General features: G+C 32.8%; 2 protein-coding genes across 3 annotated transcripts; one reads left to right on the top strand and one right to left on the bottom strand.

Moving 5' to 3' along the window:
- Positions 1-44: 44 nt before the first annotated feature.
- On the bottom strand, positions 45-12,862 carry LOC106120768 (uncharacterized). Of its 2 annotated transcripts, none has more exons than XM_013316193.1 (8): positions 12,592-12,862; positions 11,828-11,912; positions 7,157-7,299; positions 4,937-5,102; positions 4,380-4,510; positions 3,837-3,974; positions 1,991-2,168; positions 45-1,217 (listed from the first exon to the last, which is right to left on the bottom strand). In XM_013316193.1, exons 2-8 carry the CDS (start codon positions 11,897-11,899, stop codon positions 1,083-1,085), a joined length of 963 nt encoding a protein of 320 aa, XP_013171647.1. In that variant the 5' UTR covers positions 11,900-11,912; positions 12,592-12,862; the 3' UTR covers positions 45-1,082. The 2 variants fall into 2 exon arrangements, with proteins under 2 accessions (XP_013171647.1, XP_013171648.1); XM_013316194.1 differs by lacking the exon at positions 12,592-12,862 and adding an exon at positions 12,383-12,476.
- Positions 12,863-13,171: 309 nt separating this feature from the next.
- Dbp45A (putative ATP-dependent RNA helicase Dbp45A) lies at positions 13,172-17,569 on the top strand (the record flags this gene model as incomplete). The annotated part of the gene is made up of 9 exons (XM_013316191.1): positions 13,172-13,326; positions 13,427-13,620; positions 13,760-13,971; positions 14,335-14,470; positions 14,765-14,934; positions 15,495-15,722; positions 16,172-16,299; positions 16,671-16,824; positions 17,254-17,569. Coding segments are annotated over exons 1-9 (1,614 nt in total), but the record flags the coding sequence as incomplete, so codon positions are not given.
- Between the last annotated feature and the right edge of the window lie 2,741 nt (positions 17,570-20,310).

Below are 20,310 nucleotides of genomic sequence, written 5' to 3'. Positions count from 1 at the left end.
TTTAAAAGTAATGTATTTATTTAAAAAAATCTAATACAATATGCATGTGTGTAAAAATCTTATAAACTACAAAAATCACACGTGGTTATAAAATATTGCTTTTCATTTCAACTAGGCGCGTAATAAGACAAATTATATAAAGACATTCGTATATGTTTCGTTTATGTGTTTTATTTGCTAGAAACATGTTTACAACAATATTTAAAACATGTTTTATAGACAGTATTTATTACTTTTATACGGAATGAATAAATTGAAGCACGAAAACACACTTTTGACAATTTTGTATATAATCCAATTGATATTTATTACATTTCAACTAAAATATACGATAAATAAGAGATATAGTTCAAAAATGTTATATATCAGATCGGAATACTATAAACAAAAAGGTGTAATGGCTTATTAAAAACTTTTTATGTAACAAATTGCACAAAAACAAAATATTTTAAAAGTAACTTTAACATAAGACGTAACCTAATTTTAAGCTTATCGAGAGCCTTTAGATATAAAAGCTAAGAAAGGATACATAGATAACCTATTAAATTCTTTAGTATTATAATTTAATCTAGATTAGGGATGGCAAAAACTTTAATAAAATTAAACAAGGACAACATACAAGGCATAAAAAAAGACAACAGTTACAGGATAAAAGAGATATTCTGACATTTTTGACATTGACAGGAGGGCGCTAGTGAACTGTCATAATTTAGTTTGACTTATGCCTCCAGACATATATCCTTGTCGGTCTTACTTCCACAATTTTTATTACAAAAAAACACGCCTGTGACCTAGAGTGGTAGGCAGAAAATACATGTTTTATTACTTAAATTATTGAATTATTCAAAAACGTCCAAAAATAAAAACTTAAAGACGAAAAAGTAATTTTTTTAGTCGACAAAAAAATAGTTCGACATATTTTATTACAATTTTTGTTAAATTGACATTTTCTGTACTTTTATTATATTTTTCATTATTTTATAAAAATTGTTCTGCCATCCCTTTTTAAAAGTTATTTGTCTAGCACTTCACTTCATAGTTTTAGAGGGGTTTATCTGCGTGGGGTATTTAGGCGCCAGGCACTAGGCGTGGGCGCGCGACTTGTGGGCGAGATGCGTGTGTTCCCTGAGGTGAGCCATCAGCAGCTGGACATACTCCTCGCGGTGCTTGGTGAAGTGCTGCACGTGCGGAGACCTGTCCCAGCATTGCCATGTACACTGTAAAAGAGAAAAATTACTAAATTACTATTATTACTACTGCGAGATAAATAATTAAAAAAAACCTTCCTATACTTCCTTCTTCAAGGCCATTCACTCTTCATGCAGGCGGTTGCAAAGGGCTCTGATTGTTTTTTTAACCCTTAAATGGACAATGTTGTTTTTAAACAACATACTAAACATCACAGATAAAATTATCTTTATTTTATTTTTTTGTTAATTTTGACAACTAGTTCTTATTTCTGAACGAATTTTGTACTTTTTTTAATGTTGGCACTATCCAATATTTTTATGCATTAAAAATAAATGATTACACAAATATATTTTTTTAAAACGTAAAAAAAAAATCGTCCATTTAAGGGTTAAAGTAAGAAACTATTATACACATTTAGTTTCTATAGATTGAAAGTTCCATAAACCCCACTTACTCTTGCTGGTTGTGATTCGCCGTATTTTCTTACTATGGTATGCATTTTAAACATATGCATCTACTTAGCTGAACTTTCTTTTTGCCACAATTTTATATCAAGTTTGTGTCTTGTTTATTATTTTAATATGGTAAAAAAAAATTTTTTTTTCTTTCTTTTTTTCAGACATTATTAGTTAGAATCCTTTGGCGCGAATGCCGCTCTTTTGTTACAAAGTAAAGTGTCAGAATGATTAGTGAGAGGATATAAACGTCGACATTTTAGGCAAGTGTTGCCAGTACACCGGCACACTGTCGGATTTTCTGCCTAACACTTTCTTTCATCATGCATGGTAAATATTCATACCTTGATGCCCATCTTGCACCATGAGTCGTAGACAGCGCGGTTGCTCCTCTCAGCGCCGACAGGGTCGCTGCGGGAGAGCAGGAAGAGTGCGGGCGCGCGGCACAGGTTCGTGTGGAACAGCTGAGATGATCTGATGTAGTGAGTCGTCGCAACATCATGGAACGTCTTCATGTGGTACCTGTTAATATACGACGAGATAATATTAGCTTGAGTAGTTCAAGGGTTAAGTAATTGACTTATAAAATAAATTTTCTCATTATAGTATTTTTACATGAGTGACGGTGGCTCAGGGGTAAAGCACTTGTAATCTGCAGGTCTTACGTTCGATTCCCGTCATATACCAATGTGTTTTTCGATTTACAAATGTACATTTATGTAACGTTCTTACGGAGAAGGAAAACATCGTGATGCTGCACATATCTGTAGAGAAATTTTAAAATATGTGTGAAGTCAACCCGCACTGGACCAGCTTTGACTATGGCCTAGTCACACCTAAGGGTAGGCTTGGAGCTTCACAGTGGGGACGTATAGTGAGCTGATGATGATATTTTTTTAAATGCTGTCGGCTGACCTTGAGTTAGCGCTATAGTACCCTGCGCCGCATAACTTAATTTTAAAATTGTGTTCCGAGTCTCCAATTTATTCGAAAAATACTATACCGATGTGATTTTTAAATTTCATATAAAACATTTATCCAATGTTCTAACGGTGTTGTAAGACACATGTTGTCTCTGTTTTGTCAAAGAGAATGTAAGCGATGACAATATATATAAATACAAGTCACACTGCAGTGGAAACTAACTGTGATATACAGTCGATCCACTATAAGCGAGAAATCTGTACAAGCGAAAAAAATTTACGGCGGATTTTTTTTATATCATACGGTGGCAAACGAGCGAGCGGCCACCTGAAATCGCTGATATAGCGAAGTGGCCGTTGCCCATAGACATACGCAATTACATATGCGTTGTCTACCTTTAATCGACGGAGGAGAGGATGCACAGAAAGAAAATATTTTTCCTTTCCATGCATCCCCTCATCCGGAAAGTCCACTTCCGCTTACCATCCTTTCCTTATAAGAAAAAGGGTGGGAAGGGAAAGAGGATTAAATTAGGCCTCCGGGACGCACACTCATCAGACTGTACGCGGAATAGCTTCCACTCGACGCGTGTCTTCTGTGTGGTCGTGGTATTTCACCGGGCGAGCCGGGACAATTCGTGCGAAGATGTTAAAGCGGGCTCTAACACTGTTAAATTTGACCTATTGACTTTCATAATACAAAATGAAAGTCATGTAATTTTCCACTGCAATTAATCAGCAAATATTATCAACCAGACAAGATATGAATGAGGATTTATTTATGAATTTTCTATTTTGTAGTAACATATTACGTAAACATGATAATAATATATAATAATTAATATTTTTACAGACGTATGTTATCATTAGTGATATATATATTCTTGATATAATATGTCTGGACTGAATACATTATTATTTATGTATTTACTTTTAAAATTCGACCTAATAAAATGACAGTTCTATTAACTGTTTTTTTTTTTAATTTTATGACCTGGTAACATAGACCTTTAGGTCATATTCTATTTACTATAATATAGATAAAATATTACATACAGTTATGTTTAAAAATATTATTAGTTTAATGGAAATTGAAGCCATTGAACTTTTAATGTTCTTAGTTGATACTAGCTTCTGTATACCCTGCGACTCCGTCCGCTCCAATTAAAAAAAAAACAATAAGTTGTCTATGTGTTCTTCCAGATTATGTTATAAATCTATGTTAAATTTTAAATTCAGAATTTTATAATATTAATAAGATGCTCACTCCATATAAGCTTTGAGTGTTTTCTGCATGATCTTGTTCTTTGGGAAGACAGCGATGGGTACGCCGATTGTGATCTCCGTGATATCAGCAGCAGAGTCCCACACCTGCGCCGTCACGCGGTCCAACACCGGCTGGTATCTGCAGATATACCATTTAAATATTTATTACAATGAAAAACAATACAAAATTAGTGTTGGGATTCCACGACCAAAACATATATAAAGGTCCGTTCAGACAGACCAGGATCAAAAGCAGATTAAATTTATCCAAGAAATTTAAACAAAATTTAATTACACTTCGCACGTCTTTTATATCAAGTATAAATATTAAAAAACGTGAAAAGTACAATTTAACTTAGTTACAACCATATAAAGCTCAATTTTATTTGCGATAAAAATCTGCTTTACACTCCGCCACGGTCTGTGTGAACGGACCCTTATTCGAACAAAACGAAAAAGCATCAAAGTTTTATGAACATCTTCTGTGATTTATTTTTAATATTACTATTAAAGTAGTATTATATACTATAAAACATATACTAACAGGTCCTTGTTTGACATGACTTGGGCACAGACTTCGCCCCACAGGTAGCCGCCCACAGAGAAGCCGTGCACCACCAGCGGCTGCTCGCTCTCGTTGGCAGACAGCAGTCGCATCAGATCACCAGCTACCAGCTGAATTAGTTATATCTATGTTACACAGATTCTTTAACAGCACAGACATTTGGACATTTTGTAATTTTTTTTATATAACAAAACAACTGGCGTTTGATCACGGTGCAAGCAGATATTTAATTTTAGTAATCTTCCCTTCCCATTCTTTTCTTATAAGAAGTTGATGGGAGGGGAAGTGGTTTTGACGGAGGAGGGGACGCATAGAAAGGGGAAACATTCTTCCCACCCTACCCCGATGATTAAATATAAGCAACTCATCAGCGGTTGCTTGCTCTCTTGCAACCACAATATAAAAATATATTCTAGTGTGATCTGAAAATGGCATCTCCGTACTATTGAAGGCCCTCACGTCAGAAACACACACCGCTAACCTATTCCAATCTGTATGCGCAATGAACACAAATCTCTTCGTTGACAATTCGTTACCTGGGATCCTTTCATTGGCCACATGAGTTGCCAGGGTGTGCAGGACACGGAGACGACATCGAAGCCCTGCTCGAGGTAGAGCGAGGCGTACTTCAGCACGTGCTTCTGTCGCGCTAACAGCCAGTTTATCATAACACAGATCGGACGATTCAGCTGCTTGTCCAACCTGATAATGTAACATCTCTTTCATTCTCTTTGAAAAGACAAGAACATTGTAAACTCGTCGGTTAATATATTATGATGACAATGGAAAATGAATAGTCTAAAGCGTGCTTGCATGAAAATAACTTTTACTTCGTTCAGACTTAATAGCGCCTGTTAATGTCAATTCTGTTTATTATTAGTTCGACTCTTTACCATCGCTAACAAAGGCTACCGTCAGGATCCAAAGGTCAAAAATCAAATAGGCACAAAAAACACGGCTTTTAGCCTGTCCACTTATAAAGGTTCAATGTCTGAACTGAATAAGGTTTATTTTAATGAAACAATGTAATAAACGACACACGTCATTGATAATTAAAAAATATAGGTCCATTATATTGTGACCTATGTATTAAAAGTAAAAAGTAATGGCAGATTGATTTTTTAGCAAAATAACTATGTTTTCTCTTTAAATTATCGCAAACAAAGGACCACTTTTATTGCGAGATTTTAATTTTAAATTATGTAAATTAATATCATACTATTCTTTAAAACGAAGCAATGTCTTTATATCGATCATGAGGCGGTGTAATGGTCATTATCTGCTGCGTCTGCACAGAGCTGTGTGGACTTTGTACTAATCAACATGTAATTTAAACGTCTTTCTGTCTACATACTTAGTTATATATAACGTAGAAAATGTGACTAATATTTTGTATTAATTGAAATCCATATTTGTTCAAACAAACAAGGATTTACCGTTGATTTCTGAGACCGAAATCCCTGTAAAAAAATAATTGTTATCTATGTTTGTCTAAGATAATGAGAGGGGTTTTGATATGTTTTATATAAATATTTTGGTCTCAGAAATCAACGATTAATAGATTAGTTATATTTTTTTTTTAATTTAAAAAAATCGTTTCATCACATCTCTTGATTCTCAATAGGTTAGTCCAATAAAGTTTTATTTATAGAGGCTTATAAAACTGACTAGATATAAGTAAAATATATTTGTCAATATCTATTCGTACTTATTTTATAATAACCAAGTAGACTGGACTATCTTATCTTTGTTTCCCTTCCTATTTTGTCATCTATAATCGTGGGATTATTCAACCAAAATATACATAAGTGAAAAAAGAAAACCGACTTAAAAAAAACATTCTTAAACAAAATGCACTAAATAGTGAAAAAAGTTACCTCATGAATACTCTCGAAAGTAAGAAAATCTGTTATTTCAGAGTTGGTGTCGAAAAATAAAAAAAACAAACAGAAGAACGAACCTCCTGCTTTATGGAGTCAGTTAGAATAATATCGTTATCTCGGTTATTTGAGAGACAATGATAGAGATGTCAATATTTTTTTATTAATATGTTTCGACAGTGGAAACGTATACAAGTAGGTAGGTATAAGAGTTCAGAATGCAATAAGCAATACAGAGCATAAGAATTAGAACAGGGCAGGCGCACAATGGATTAACCCATTAGGTAACTGGCTTATTGACTGACGACCTTATGTAAATCAACATTGTGTAATGTATATCTAACCTATATACTTCAAATGTATGTAAAAAGTACACACAAACTATAGTTTTCCAGACTCGTCAAATACAGTTGAACCTAGATAAAGGAGAGTTCAAGAGACCGCGACATTTTTCTCTCTTATAGCTAACTAGCTGTCGCCCGCGACTCTGTCCGCGTAGACATATAATAAACTTAATTAGTGTAGCCCACGCATCCATCCATCCTCATCACATCCATCTAAACATTCTCATTTATAATATTAGTAAGTTAAATAAAAAGTGACTCTTCAAGGTATAAGTTCGAAAAAAATAAAATAAAAAAAAACACAATAAATAGTATCCTATGTCCGTCTCCTGGCTCTAAGCTACCTCCTCACCAATTTTCAAGCATATCGGTAAAGCCATTCTTGAGTTATAAATAGTGTAACTAACACGCGACTTTCTTTTATATATATAAATAGATTCTAACCCGAATTTGATTATGAAGGTGATCCGACGAAACCGGATTCTCGGTTAGCCAGGTTGAACTATACCTAGTACTGTGACAGTATACATACTTCATTGTCTTTGGATCCGGCGTGAGTTTGATCTTATCATTGGTGATGTACTGGATGTTTTTGGTGATGTCCTGACTGTGAGCGCCGCGGTCGAAGCCCACCATAGCTACCGGCGCACATGATAGTAACGGTCGTAGAGATGACTGGAACAAAAAATGATTAAAGGTGGTCATTAATCTATTATCAAAATATTTCATTCTTTCATCACCTCAAATTATGTTAACAAATTGAGTAACAATTTGCGTTAAAGGTCCGTGTTCATGGGCCAGGAATAGACGCACGAAACGCACGGATTATAAAATCGTACAAAATAAACCAAAATACGTTTCGGCCCGTGCATGCGGTGCGTCCACCGCGGACCAATGGACTCGTACCTTAATAGGTCCACTACAGTCATTGAACTTTATTCATGGCCGTGATTAAAGTTTTTAGTGATTTTTTTTTGTTACTTTTTATCAACCAACAATAGGTCCAATTTATTTTAAGTGTTCAAGGAAATATCATTTACGCTTAGACAAGATTTGTAAAAAAAATCGTATGTTTATAATTAGCTTTATTCAAACACATGACTAATGTACGAAGTGTTAAGAAACAAAACATTCGTATCAAAATTAATGCAAAACAAATATTTTCGTTTTATTTATTTAGTTTTATCTTAATATTAAATTCATAGGTCATCCTGTATACAACCACAGACAAAGAATGCAACTATGTTTTCTCATAACGCGTCAGAAACGTATCAGTTTCACACAGAAACACATTAGAATGTCTCGACATTGTAATATACAAATATTCATACTATACTATGTTGTGGCTGATATTAGACGATCACGTTCTCAGACAGTGTGTACGCATATGTTTCTAGAATCGCTTAACACATTCACTGCCGACTTTCGCGAGTTCAGAGACGTGAAAATTATTATAAAACATTTTAACAAAAGAAATAATTTAGATAAAGAAAATGTAACAGATTGATCAAACTAGCTTTCGCCCGCAACTCCAGCCACGCGTAATTAGAAAAAAACTTGATTACTAGCCTATGTGTTCTACCAGACTATGTTCTACATCAGTGGCAAATTTCATCAAGATCCGTTGAGATGTTTTCTAACAAACATCCATCCATCTAAACTTTCGCATTTATAATATTAGTAAGATGGTAAGAAGTAATATGTGTTAATTATCTAAATATTTTTAAACGTTTTTGCTCATAGATAGTCTTTGTTAGAATCGGTGAAATATTACTGCATACTTGTATAGCGTGGTCGCAGTCACGCGACGGCAGTCAAAGGTCAACGATGAATTGGTTTTTTACTTAAGCGTCCATCAATAACTTCATTATCATCATCATATGAGAAATAAAAAAAAACTTAAAAGACCGTTATATCCTTGTTAAAAAAAATTAATGTTACTATTAAGTTTTTTGTTCAGTTTGGTTGAAATCTACGTCTGTGTTCTAATTCCTATAAAAACGTTAAGTGGCTACTGTAATTTAAATATTGCTGTTTTGAATTAAGTAAATGTAAACTAATCGTATTATCGGAATTTTCTAGTCATAGTTAATGTAACAAACATTTTTAAAAGTACGTGTTATGAAAACAGTAAATGTTTGACAAACTAGGCAAACATTTGACCCAACATTTCTACCTACTGTACTGTAATTAGGAGGATGTTTGGTCCAACATTTGGTGTGCAACTGCAATTATCGCAATTGGCAACAAGCGCACGTGCGTTGTTAGTGACGCAGTGGAAATGTACAGCGCATGCAACTGATATATCGATAGAGACGGCCTTGAACTTCATTATAGCAACACTAAATTATTCGCGTATTTATGGAATAATAGAGATGTGAATGTGTCGATAATTTCTTCGGATAAAAATAATACTTTATTTTCAATATAATTTGGTTTTAATTGTTTATATTTTTTATGGGACTAGTGTTTACATTCAGTCGTGTGGTATCGATATTTTCACTTATCGTATGGTGAGAGTTTGAAGAATTTCGTTCATTTTCTAATTGTATACTTCGTTACCACATTGGTTTTTAATAAAATATATTTACGACCCTTTTAATCTTAAGTGTGATATTTTTATTTTATTTTACAATATATTTATCGAGAAATCTCTATAACTTCTGAATGCAAACGCACAAAAACGTATCTATAAATTTATTTAGTTCACGCCACTAGCGTACGCATCAGCCATCCTCTACGTTGTCTGACCACTTAAAATTAACATGAAGTATCGGACCATATAACATCAGATGAGCAAATTACAGGTTATTTTGACCTTGAGGCCGTGTTCTGGTAACACAGAGAATTGACGCAGTTACATAAATAGTACATACAATGTTGCTTGGCACGATTTACGCCTGCAAGCTGACATCGATCGGGATTAAAAGTAATGTTTGAAATGAAACTGGCTTGCATTTCAGCTTACTTTACGATTCCGGGGGGACATCTGTGGGTCTAGCAAGAATATTTGTGACAATCACCTTCGTATGGTCATCGTCAATGATACGACAATTATTATGAGACCAGCTGTCCTCCACGACTCCGTTCGCACGGAAATAAAAAAAAAGTGGCCTATGTGTTCTTCCAGACTATGTTCTAAGTCTGCGCCAAATTTCATCAAAATCCGTTGAGCCGTTCCGTCTAAACTTTCGCATTTACAATATTAGTAAGAAGTATGATTTTTGGTATACTTTACGTCTCATTTCAATAAAAATTTTGTCAATGATGATACGATAGTGCTTGTCACAAATATTCATGCTAGGCCTACTGGGTTTAATGTTAATTTCGCTTGCGTATATCTTATGTATTACTATATAAGACATAGTAATACATAAGATATACGCATTTTTGTATGTTTTATGCAGAATCAAACATAATAAAAACATGGTGCTGCGTTGTACAGGCGTTACGCTTCCGTGAGTTAACGCAGTTTTAATGATATCGGCGAAGAGTAAATGTTGGCTATAACCGGACATTAAAATAATCTAGATATAGACAGATATTATTATTAATAGTAATAATCAAAATATTTATCAATTATTAGATTGATAATAATTAGAAGTAGATTATTTAACAAATATATTAACACTTTAGTTATATTTAATTACAGACGTAGTATATTACGGTGTAAATAATGTTTAGGTAAAGCAGGGGTTCCCAATCTTTTCTTGGTGAGGGAAAAATTTTGTATTATTACTGGCAGGAACTACTATGTGAAAAATGAAATTCATCTGAAATCGTTTCGTTTTCGATGTCGATATTATGAATAATTTTCTCGCAATGTTTTTGTATTAGGTCCACGTTATTATCCCCTTGAACCATGCGCTCTTATTTACTGCACTTCGATTGGCTCGTTCTCCGCTAAATTGAAAATCATTTGCGGACCCTATTTTGGCTTCTGGACCACAGATTAGGCACCGTTGATGTAGACAGATAAATAGCTCAATGAGTGCTGAACTGACATACAATTCTAAAGATTAAATTACACTGTTTTCCTTGCTGTCGTGAATCATGTTACCGTTAGGCTGAGAAGTTAGGAATGGAGGCAAATAACGTGCGGACACGCGTCATATCACGCGATGTCTATAATCGTGAGTTTATTTTAACAAAACATGTATTTAAAATGATATTGCTCTCTCAGTTTATTCACAGGGAATGAGAGAGAAGACAATATGTTTTATAAATGTGTAAGCAATAGATATCAAAGGCCATATCAAAAGTGATTTTTGAGGAAAATCTTTGGGACCACATCAAAAATTTGATAGTGTTTCTATTATTTAAATATATGTTAACACTTTCATTGCACCCTATGATTATTGTTTAGGTTTCCGAAATGCATTCTTGACAAATGATTATATTGCAGCAGTTTATAGAAATACATATTTAAGGGTAATACACACTCTATATTATGAAAATCATCAGCTCACTATACATCCCCACTAAGGGGCTCGGAGCCTACCCTAAGTTAAGGGTGATAATATATTATATTATGTCTATGTTGACATCCATCAATTACCGGTGAACGAATGGTTTAAAATATATGGTCAACTAAACTATATCAAGCTGTTTATGTATTACTACAGTTTGTTTTTAAAATGTTTGAAATCAAGTGTTAGGTTTAAACAAACATTACTTTTAATAAATACACTCCTAACTTTCAAAACTATTTCGAAAACTTCTTTCAACGAAAACCGTGACCCAAAATGAAAAGATAAAAAAATTGAAAGATAAACTATGGTTGTATAAAGATATGATGTAAATATATAGATTGTGTTAACAAATATTTGTTATATTATGCAATTCTGAAAGTTACATAAACTTTATTATTCATAATTATATTACATCTTAAAATTAATGATTATTTTACTCTCAAATATATTGAACATTTATTATGATTTTTACATTTTTTTCCTGTTAAAATCTTATATTTATTTTCTTTTTTAGTCAAAAACAACCTCCATTGTATAAACCTTATCTAATGATATAGAAATACAGTAATAATGATGAAAAAATCTATTTTAATTATACTTTTATTCCTATCTTTAATAGATAGTAATTTGTAATTCACAGATTGCAAAAACATAGATATTTTTTTTTCTACAATATCCAAGAAATTAATATTATATATATATTTTTTAATATGTCTACAGATGATACTTACATTGGCATTATTTTTAACTGCAACCTTTGTGTTATTCACAGCCAGGGATAATATTGTTTTGAAGAGACTCATTGTTATAATTTTTCTGAAACAATACATTTTAGTTTAAGGGAAACACTTAAAAAATATTTTTGAATTTAAACATAAAGTAAAAATTGTTAAAGTGCAATTTAATTAGAATTAATCTATTTTTTTTAATTAATAGTAAAGAAAGTGTGAGAAAAGTGTAATAATCACTGAAGCTATTTAATATAATTTTATATGCAAATAATAAGTTATACACTTTGTTTAGTTTAAATGTTTCAAATTATGAAACAAAACAACACGATTTTTTTTTAACTTCGAAAACACGCAACTCTGACTGAAGGCTTAAAAATATGCGACAAATCTAAAGACTTACTGTATTATAACTTAAAGAACCTTTACTTAATTTACGGTAACTGTACATGCCTTGTGTTGTGTGTTTTATTACACGTAATTTTATATCTAAATGCATTCACACAAAGATGGCCCCTAAATTGAATAAAAGAAAAACAATATAGAAATAGGATGTACCAATTGTGGTTGAGCAATGGTGCAAAGTACCATGTAGCGACAGAAATAGTGGGATAAGTACCGACTTAACTTGTTCACATCAAGGCGACTAAAATAACGCCATGTCGTACGTAACACATAGTGACAAAGTATCACCTACATAGATGCCATTAGAAATTGGACACCGTTAAAGTTTTAATAAATAAATTAGACTAAATAAGAAGACTTACCAATGAAATTAAAATTTTTATACCAAAGAGCAGTTTTTTTTGTATTTCATAAAAGCACTGATGATATTTTAATTATAATTTAACATTTTCACTTGATAGTTGCAGGATATGAATGCTGTTATTTTGTATAAATTCTAATTACACGTATAAGTTTTTAACTGAAGAATATTTCTATTGCTATGATTAATAAGAAATAAAATTATAGTAACATGCGCCAATCAAATATTCAAAACAAAATCAAACATCCCATCACGCGAATCGCGAGTGATTGACTGAAACCAGAGACATCAAACATTTCCTTTTTACATCACCAAAGACAATTTAGACTTTAGACCAACTTTAGACTCTAAACAAACGCCATTTTTCGTAACAAGGCAGGCGCGGAAACAAAAAACTTAAGCGCATTTACAAACAATTTCATTCCTATGTTTCTGTCTTGCAAAGAAATAGAAAATTGTGTAAAAATATATTTCTCCAAACCATCTGACAGATTAAATTTATTTTTTGCGGATCTCAAAATATTACGTCAGTTATTGTTATTGTAAATTGTCAATGTCAAAATGAAATGAAATGGTTTTGACAGAAAAAGAAATATTTTGGTAAATAAATGGCAACGTGCTTTTCTATTTTCATTTGCCTTGTTTAATTATTAAATCAAAATGAACGTAACTGACATAAAGGAGTTTGCTGAGTTAGGAGTAAAAACATGGTTGATCAAGCAGCTTCATACTCTTGGTAAGTAGTATATGAAATAACCTTTTTGTATTAAACTCACATTTTAACAGCTTAGGTGCTGCAGTAAAATAGTACTAATACAATATTATTAATCTTTCAGGTATAAAGGCTCCAACACCCATTCAAAAAGCATGCATTCCAGACATTCTCTCTGGAAACGACTGTATTGGTGCAGCTAAGACTGGGTCAGGGAAGACATTTGCATTTGCATTGCCAATACTACAAAACCTAGCAGAGGATCCCTATGGAATCTATGCACTTATACTTACACCAACTCATGAACTTGCTTACCAGGTAACAATGAAATAGTCATTTAAGTTTTAAAACTTTAAGGTTTTGGTTTAATTGTTTACGACTGGCCGCTTGCCTGTCGCCAATCTTATGTGTTAGTATAGATAAACATTAAAAGTAATATAAAATATTTATCTTTCAGATAGCTGATCAATTCAGTATATTAGGCAAACCATTGAACCTCAGAGTATGTATAGTAACTGGAGGGTCGGACCAAATGGAGGAGTCACTAAAGTTGGCCAAGAAGCCACATATAGTGGTAGCAATGCCTGGACGCTTGGCTGATCATATAACTGGCTGTGATACTTTCAGTTTGAAGAAGATTAAGTATTTAGTTTTGGATGAAGCTGACAGGTAACATCATTTAATTAATTTTTATTAGCTGTGTCCATGACCTCTTTGTTGAAAACTAGCCTATGTCCTTTCTCAGGCTCTGAGACTGTGTACCAAATTTTATTAAAAATGCTTCAGTAGTTTTGTTTTAATAAGATTGCTTGTTTTTTTTAGGTTTGTTATTTGTTTTATAGTTAATCTTACTAAAATTGTAAATGATGTTTCGATGGATGGATGTTTGGTAGAAGGTATCTCCAGAATGGCTGCATGGAAGTAGAACATAGTCTGGAAGAACACATAGGCTACTAATTAAGTTTTTTCTTAATCACCCACTGATGGAGACGCGAGGGATAACTTGTTTTATATATTTTGTTATATGTTCAGGTTGTTCAGTGAATCCTTTAAAGAGGATTTGGAAACAATATTTGAAGTTTTGCCACAAAATCGTCAGAATTTACTATTTTCTGCAACAATAACAGAAGATGTGAAAGAATCCAAACAATTGCCGTTAAATAAAGATGTAAGTATGCACTTTTTTTTTCTTACTAATTATTCATCAATACTGTAAGCAAAATAATAAATGATAATATTTTAGCATGTACAATTAAACTTAATATTCATCTAAAATCATATATATATAAAATTCTTGTGTCACAATTTATGTTCCCATACTCCTCCGAAATAGCTTGACCGATTCTCATGAAATTTTGTGAGCATATTGAGTAGGTCTGAGAATTGGCCAACATCTATTTTTAATCCCTCGCGGAAAGCGTCGCGGGCGACAGCTAGTTTCATATAAAATTTATTTCTCCAGCGACTCACAGTATGGTCGGAGACGGACACACAACTGACAGTGAATACATTAGACCAGCGTTACGTGGTGTGTCCGGCGTACGCGCGTGATGTTTACCTCGTGCAGGCGTTACGCAAATATCGTGAGACTAAACCCAGTGCACATATTATTGTGTTTACCGATACTAAGAAGTTAGTATTCATAATTTTTTACCCTTTACCAATTAACATTTCAATAATCTTACTAATATTATCAATGCAAGTGTTTGGATGGATGGATGTTTGTTTGTTGGAAGGTATCTCTAGGATGAATCTCAATAAAATTTGGCACACATATACCATAGTCGGGAAGAACACATGGGCTAATAAGTACGTTTTTTTTAATTCCGCGTGGACGGAGCCGCTAGCGACAGCTAATATTACAATATAAGATAGTCATCGTTCTATTTCAAAGCTTTAAACTTAGAATATATACAGTTTAGTACTTTCCTCTTAACTGTATAACATGCAGTGACATACATAAATTACTTTACTAATATTATAAATGCGAATGTTTGGATGTTTGTTAGAAGGTATCTCAAAAACTGCTGCATGAATCTTGCTGAATGGCATAGATGTAGAACATAGTCTGGAAGAACACACACGCTAATTTAGTTGGGCGATAGCTATCTATGCATTTACTTTCAAAGACGATTTCTCGTTGTCTTCAGGAATATTTTCTCAAGTGTCAACTAATTTTTCTCGTTTTTCAGAGAGTGTCAAGTATTATCAATGATGTTAAACTCAATCGGCATGGACAACGTATGTTTACACGGGTTCATGCGGCAGAGGGAGCGCGCGGCGGCACTCGCGCAGTTCCGTAGTAATTTGAAATGCACTCTCATAGCCACCAATGTTGCTGCGAGAGGCCTCGACATACCTTCAGTGCATCTTGTAGTTAACCACAAGCTGCCGTTAGAACCAAAGGAATATATACACAGGTGAGATTACTTTGACATGTGTAATGTGTACTATGACATGTGTAATGTATACTGCGCCTTATGTTATAATATGTAAGAAAGAAACAAAAAATATTTTTTTTTTTATTACAAGTTATAAAGATTAAACCAAAAGCAATAACCTCATACTAACACAAAAATTACACATTACTGAAAAATCAAATTAAATTTCATGTTAACTTACCATTTATGGTTATTTTGGGTAATCTAGTGATGCCCAAACTAGGCATTGCATTACACTGTTGTGTGTACCGCGCAATGTGTATTGTGTACTTGTGCAATATGTACCGTGTAATGTGTACAATGTGTGTATTGTGTAGAGTGCATTTCTACACAGGAGTGGCTTATAAAGTCCGAGATTTGACTCTAGTAACTGGGCGCTGGCAACTACCTAATTTTAATAATTAATCTGTATGTTTGTAATATTACAGAGTAGGTCGTACCGCGCGCGCCGGGAGGACGGGCATGGCTATATCCCTCATCACGCCGTACGACATCCTGCGGCTCGGAGAGATCGAAGACCAGATCAAAACAAAACTCAGCGAGTACAAGATTGATGGTGAATCTTACTTCTTATTAATATTATAAATGCGAATGTGGGGATGTTTGTTACTAGGTATCTCTAGAAAGGCTCAATGGACCCGATGAAATTTCATATAGATGTAGAACACAGTCTGGAAGAATACATATTAAGTTTTTTTTATAAATCTAGCGCAGACAGAATCGCGTGCGACAGCTAGTATAAGAAAACAATAGATTTATTAGCGTTATTTAATTTCTAACTGCAGCATTGAGAATTTTTAATGTGACATTTAAGGTCACCTTTAGTCTACACTAAGTGACTGTTTAAACAACCACCATAGAATCAAGCAGTTAATAAAGTATTGTTTTAAAAATGCTTGATACAATAAAGTTTTATTTGAATACCAGATGACGAAGCGGTAAAGGTGTTTACAACTGTGAGTGTGGCGCGAAGGGAGCAGGAGGCGCAGCTGGACAACGAGGAGTTTGAGCAGCGCAGGCGCAACTACAGGCATAAGAGATGGATCATGGCGGGGGTTGATCCTGAACTTATGGAGCAAGGGTGAGCACACAGGATTCAAACCATCCGTATTTTACAATATATCTTCATTTTATTTAATCTTACTAATATTATAACTGCGAACGTTTGGATGGATGGATGGATACATGGATATTTGTTTGAAGATATATCTAGAACGGCTGCACGGATTTCGATTAAATTTGCCATACATATAGAATATAGTCTGGAACACATAGGCTACTAATTAAGTTTTTTTTTTTAAATTCCGGATGAAGTCACGGGAGACACCTAGTTATTTTCCTGAAATGAAAAAGAATTGAACATTTCCCTGCTAGTATTATTATGGCTTTGGATGGAAACAAATGTTAATACATGTAGACCTAATATCGTGTATAGAATGCTTAAAATTAATATCTAAATCCAGGTCAAAATTCGAAACTTTTTTTTTAATATTTGATTTTTCTTTTGCAGTCTGGAAGAAATGCGCCGTAAGCGTGTAAAAGCAGCAAAGAAAGCGAAACTCGAGAAGATAAAACAAATCCAAGCACAAATCAAGGACAAGAAAGAAGATGATCGTCTTCAGCCAGAAAGTGAGAACATTGATGCATCAATAAAAGATGAATTGAAGAAAGTCAACAAAAGTCTTATGAAAAAAGATGACAGATTTAAAAATGTCATCGGAAAGATAAGTAAGATAAAACGTAAAGCTGATAACATGAAAGAGAAGAGCGTAGAAGAGAAGGAAATCAAAAAGAAAAAGAATAAAGTGTTAAGTAAAAAAGTTTTAAGTGGTAAATAATAATAATTTTATATATTTAATAATATATTTTACAATGTAGTTTTCATTTTATTAAATAGAACTAGCTGTTGCCCGCGACTCGGTCCGCGCGGAAAAAGAAAAACTTTATAAGTAGCCTATATGTCCTTCCAGACTATGTTCTATATCTATGACAAATTTCAGCTAGAACATTCGCATTTCTCAAAAACTTTAATAAAGTTAATTTTTTTTTAGATATAAGAGCCTATTTCCACTGAGACTTGTTTTACGGAATCGCGTGTATTTCCACTGGCGAAAGTCTTGTGTAAAAAATAAAACACTCCTCGAATATAAATAATTTATTTATACAATGTAAAATTACAAATAAATACAATCGGTTCGATGAAAGCAAACTTTCGATTAGATGGCAAATGATTTTGGCACAAATCCAGCAAAAATAAGCCTGATTTAACGATGATATCTTTTTAAATAAAAAATATTACAATGTTTTATACCAAAAAAAAAACATTTTTTTTGCTTAAATGCACCAAATTATTGAATTAAAATTGACAATGTATAGCAACAAAAATCTTAGCAGAATTAGACTTTATCAAAGTATTTTATTAACTAAATCTATACTATTAATAACAGATATAATTACGCGATTTATTTATATCGTCGAATTCGCCAAAATAGCGAAGCGACCATTGCCCATAGACATCCGTATTGCAGAAGCCTTGCCTATCTTTAATCGACGGACGAGGGGACGCATAGATTGAGGTATTTGCCTACTATATATGCATCCCCTTCTCCGTCAAATCCACTATCCTTCCCCATCTTTACCTTATAAGACAACTATGGGAAGGGACAGAGGATTTAAAATATGATAACATTTAGATATAGCTTGTATGTGATAAATATTTGCAGAGAACTTTATGAATGTGTTTAAAAATGCAAATATTAATTGCTCAATGCTATTTTAATTTTATAATTTATTATTTCGTTTACAGTAAAGTATAAATTGAATTAAAGGCGATAATTATGTGAAACTCAGTGCAGTATCACTAATTCGTGAGTTTCTTACTATAGATGACCATGTTCTAGTTGGTTAGACAAAGTACATTCGCTACCAAGCGATTTCATATCGAACTTCAAAATTGACTTATCGAATGATGTCAGTATACACTTTTGAAGTTCGCTATGGAATCGCTTTGTAGCGAATTCACGCTGTCTAAACCCGCTGAAAGAATAGATATAAGATTTTGTCTATGTTTTTCAGACGTAGAAATCCACAGTATTAGTTGCATAATTATTTTTGTGTACGTTTTTAGATGTACTGTATTTATAATTATATAATTTAATTCAATGGAAATAAATTATAACAAAAATATCGATATAATTTTGACCTCTATATGGCTGTAAACACACTTATTAGAAATAGACATGTTGAAACTTGACCAAATAAATCTATAGACAATTACTGACCATAAATTATTCAAACTTTCATGAGATATCATAAAGATAAAAATTAAAAAATAAAAACACGTATGTTCATCCGGTGGCTGTGCCGTCTAGTTTAGAGTCCATCGGGTGCCCTTCATCAGGGTGAATGGGACTGGTATTGCGCTTGCGCTCTTAGGGCGCGTCTACGTGAGTGTTTAGACGGTTTTTTATATAAATTACTGACATTGTCAGACTGTGACATGTGTAAATATGATTTCCATTGAATTAGACTATTCTTTATTTTAAAATAAAAATGGAAAAATTCAATAATGATGCAATTATTAAAATAAAAATGGTAAAATTCGATGTATAAACGATATATAAAAAAAATTCTTTCTAAACATAACGGATATCACAAAATATTATTTGCACCGAAATACAAATATATAACAAAATCCTAAATAAAAAAGGGCTGGGATACAAAAACTTTATTTTAAATTTTAATTACAAACATATATAAGATTGCATTGCTTGTTTGAAATAGATCAATGAAGTGAATTAATCCACAAAATATTATTTGGTTACCATTATAATATATCTCACCTTATTTTAAACGAACCTTATTATTTAAAGGCAACAAAAATATTATAGTATATTAAAGGTATTTATAATTTCAAGAATTAGATTTTTATTTTCAAATACCGTTATTTCAATTAAATAAAATTTTAAATATTCAGAAAAAAGTATACTTAAGTAGTAAAAGTTAATTATATTATGAATAAAATAGTTCAAATATTAGCAGTTTATTTAAAAGCATTTAAGAAAAATATTTTTATTTTAAATGCAATTTAGGCTCCGATAAAATTTATGTACAATATTAAAAAAAAATTAAACATATACTTAAAAATTATGGATACATTTTACTTCTATACCATAAAAGGTATTTCTTTGACAATAGTTGATTTAAGTATGAAAGACAAGGATGAGATGTTAATCTGACATGTGTAAACTATGAAATTACACAGTTTACTCTGACATGTGTAAAGTCCGATAACATACAGGGAACATCCTGTAAGAGTGTAGCCTGAGTAAACATACTCTGACATGTCTAAAGTATAAGACAATACAGGGTGTGACTCTGACATGTGTAAAGTTTAAGAACTTTCAGGTTGTTTATTCTGACATGTGTAAAGTATAAGACTATACAGGGTGTTTACTCTGACAAGTGTAAAGGTCAAGAACTTACAGGGTGTTTACTTTGACATGTGTAAAGTATAAGTAATTACAGGGTGTTTACTCTGACATGTGTAAAGTTCAAGAACTTACAG

Source organism: Papilio xuthus, unplaced genomic scaffold (genome assembly GCF_000836235.2).
Source record: "Papilio xuthus unplaced genomic scaffold, Pxut_1.1 DF826949.1, whole genome shotgun sequence".
NCBI lineage: Eukaryota > Metazoa > Arthropoda > Insecta > Lepidoptera > Papilionidae > Papilio > Papilio xuthus.
This window is presented reverse-complemented; position numbering and strand designations above follow the sequence as displayed.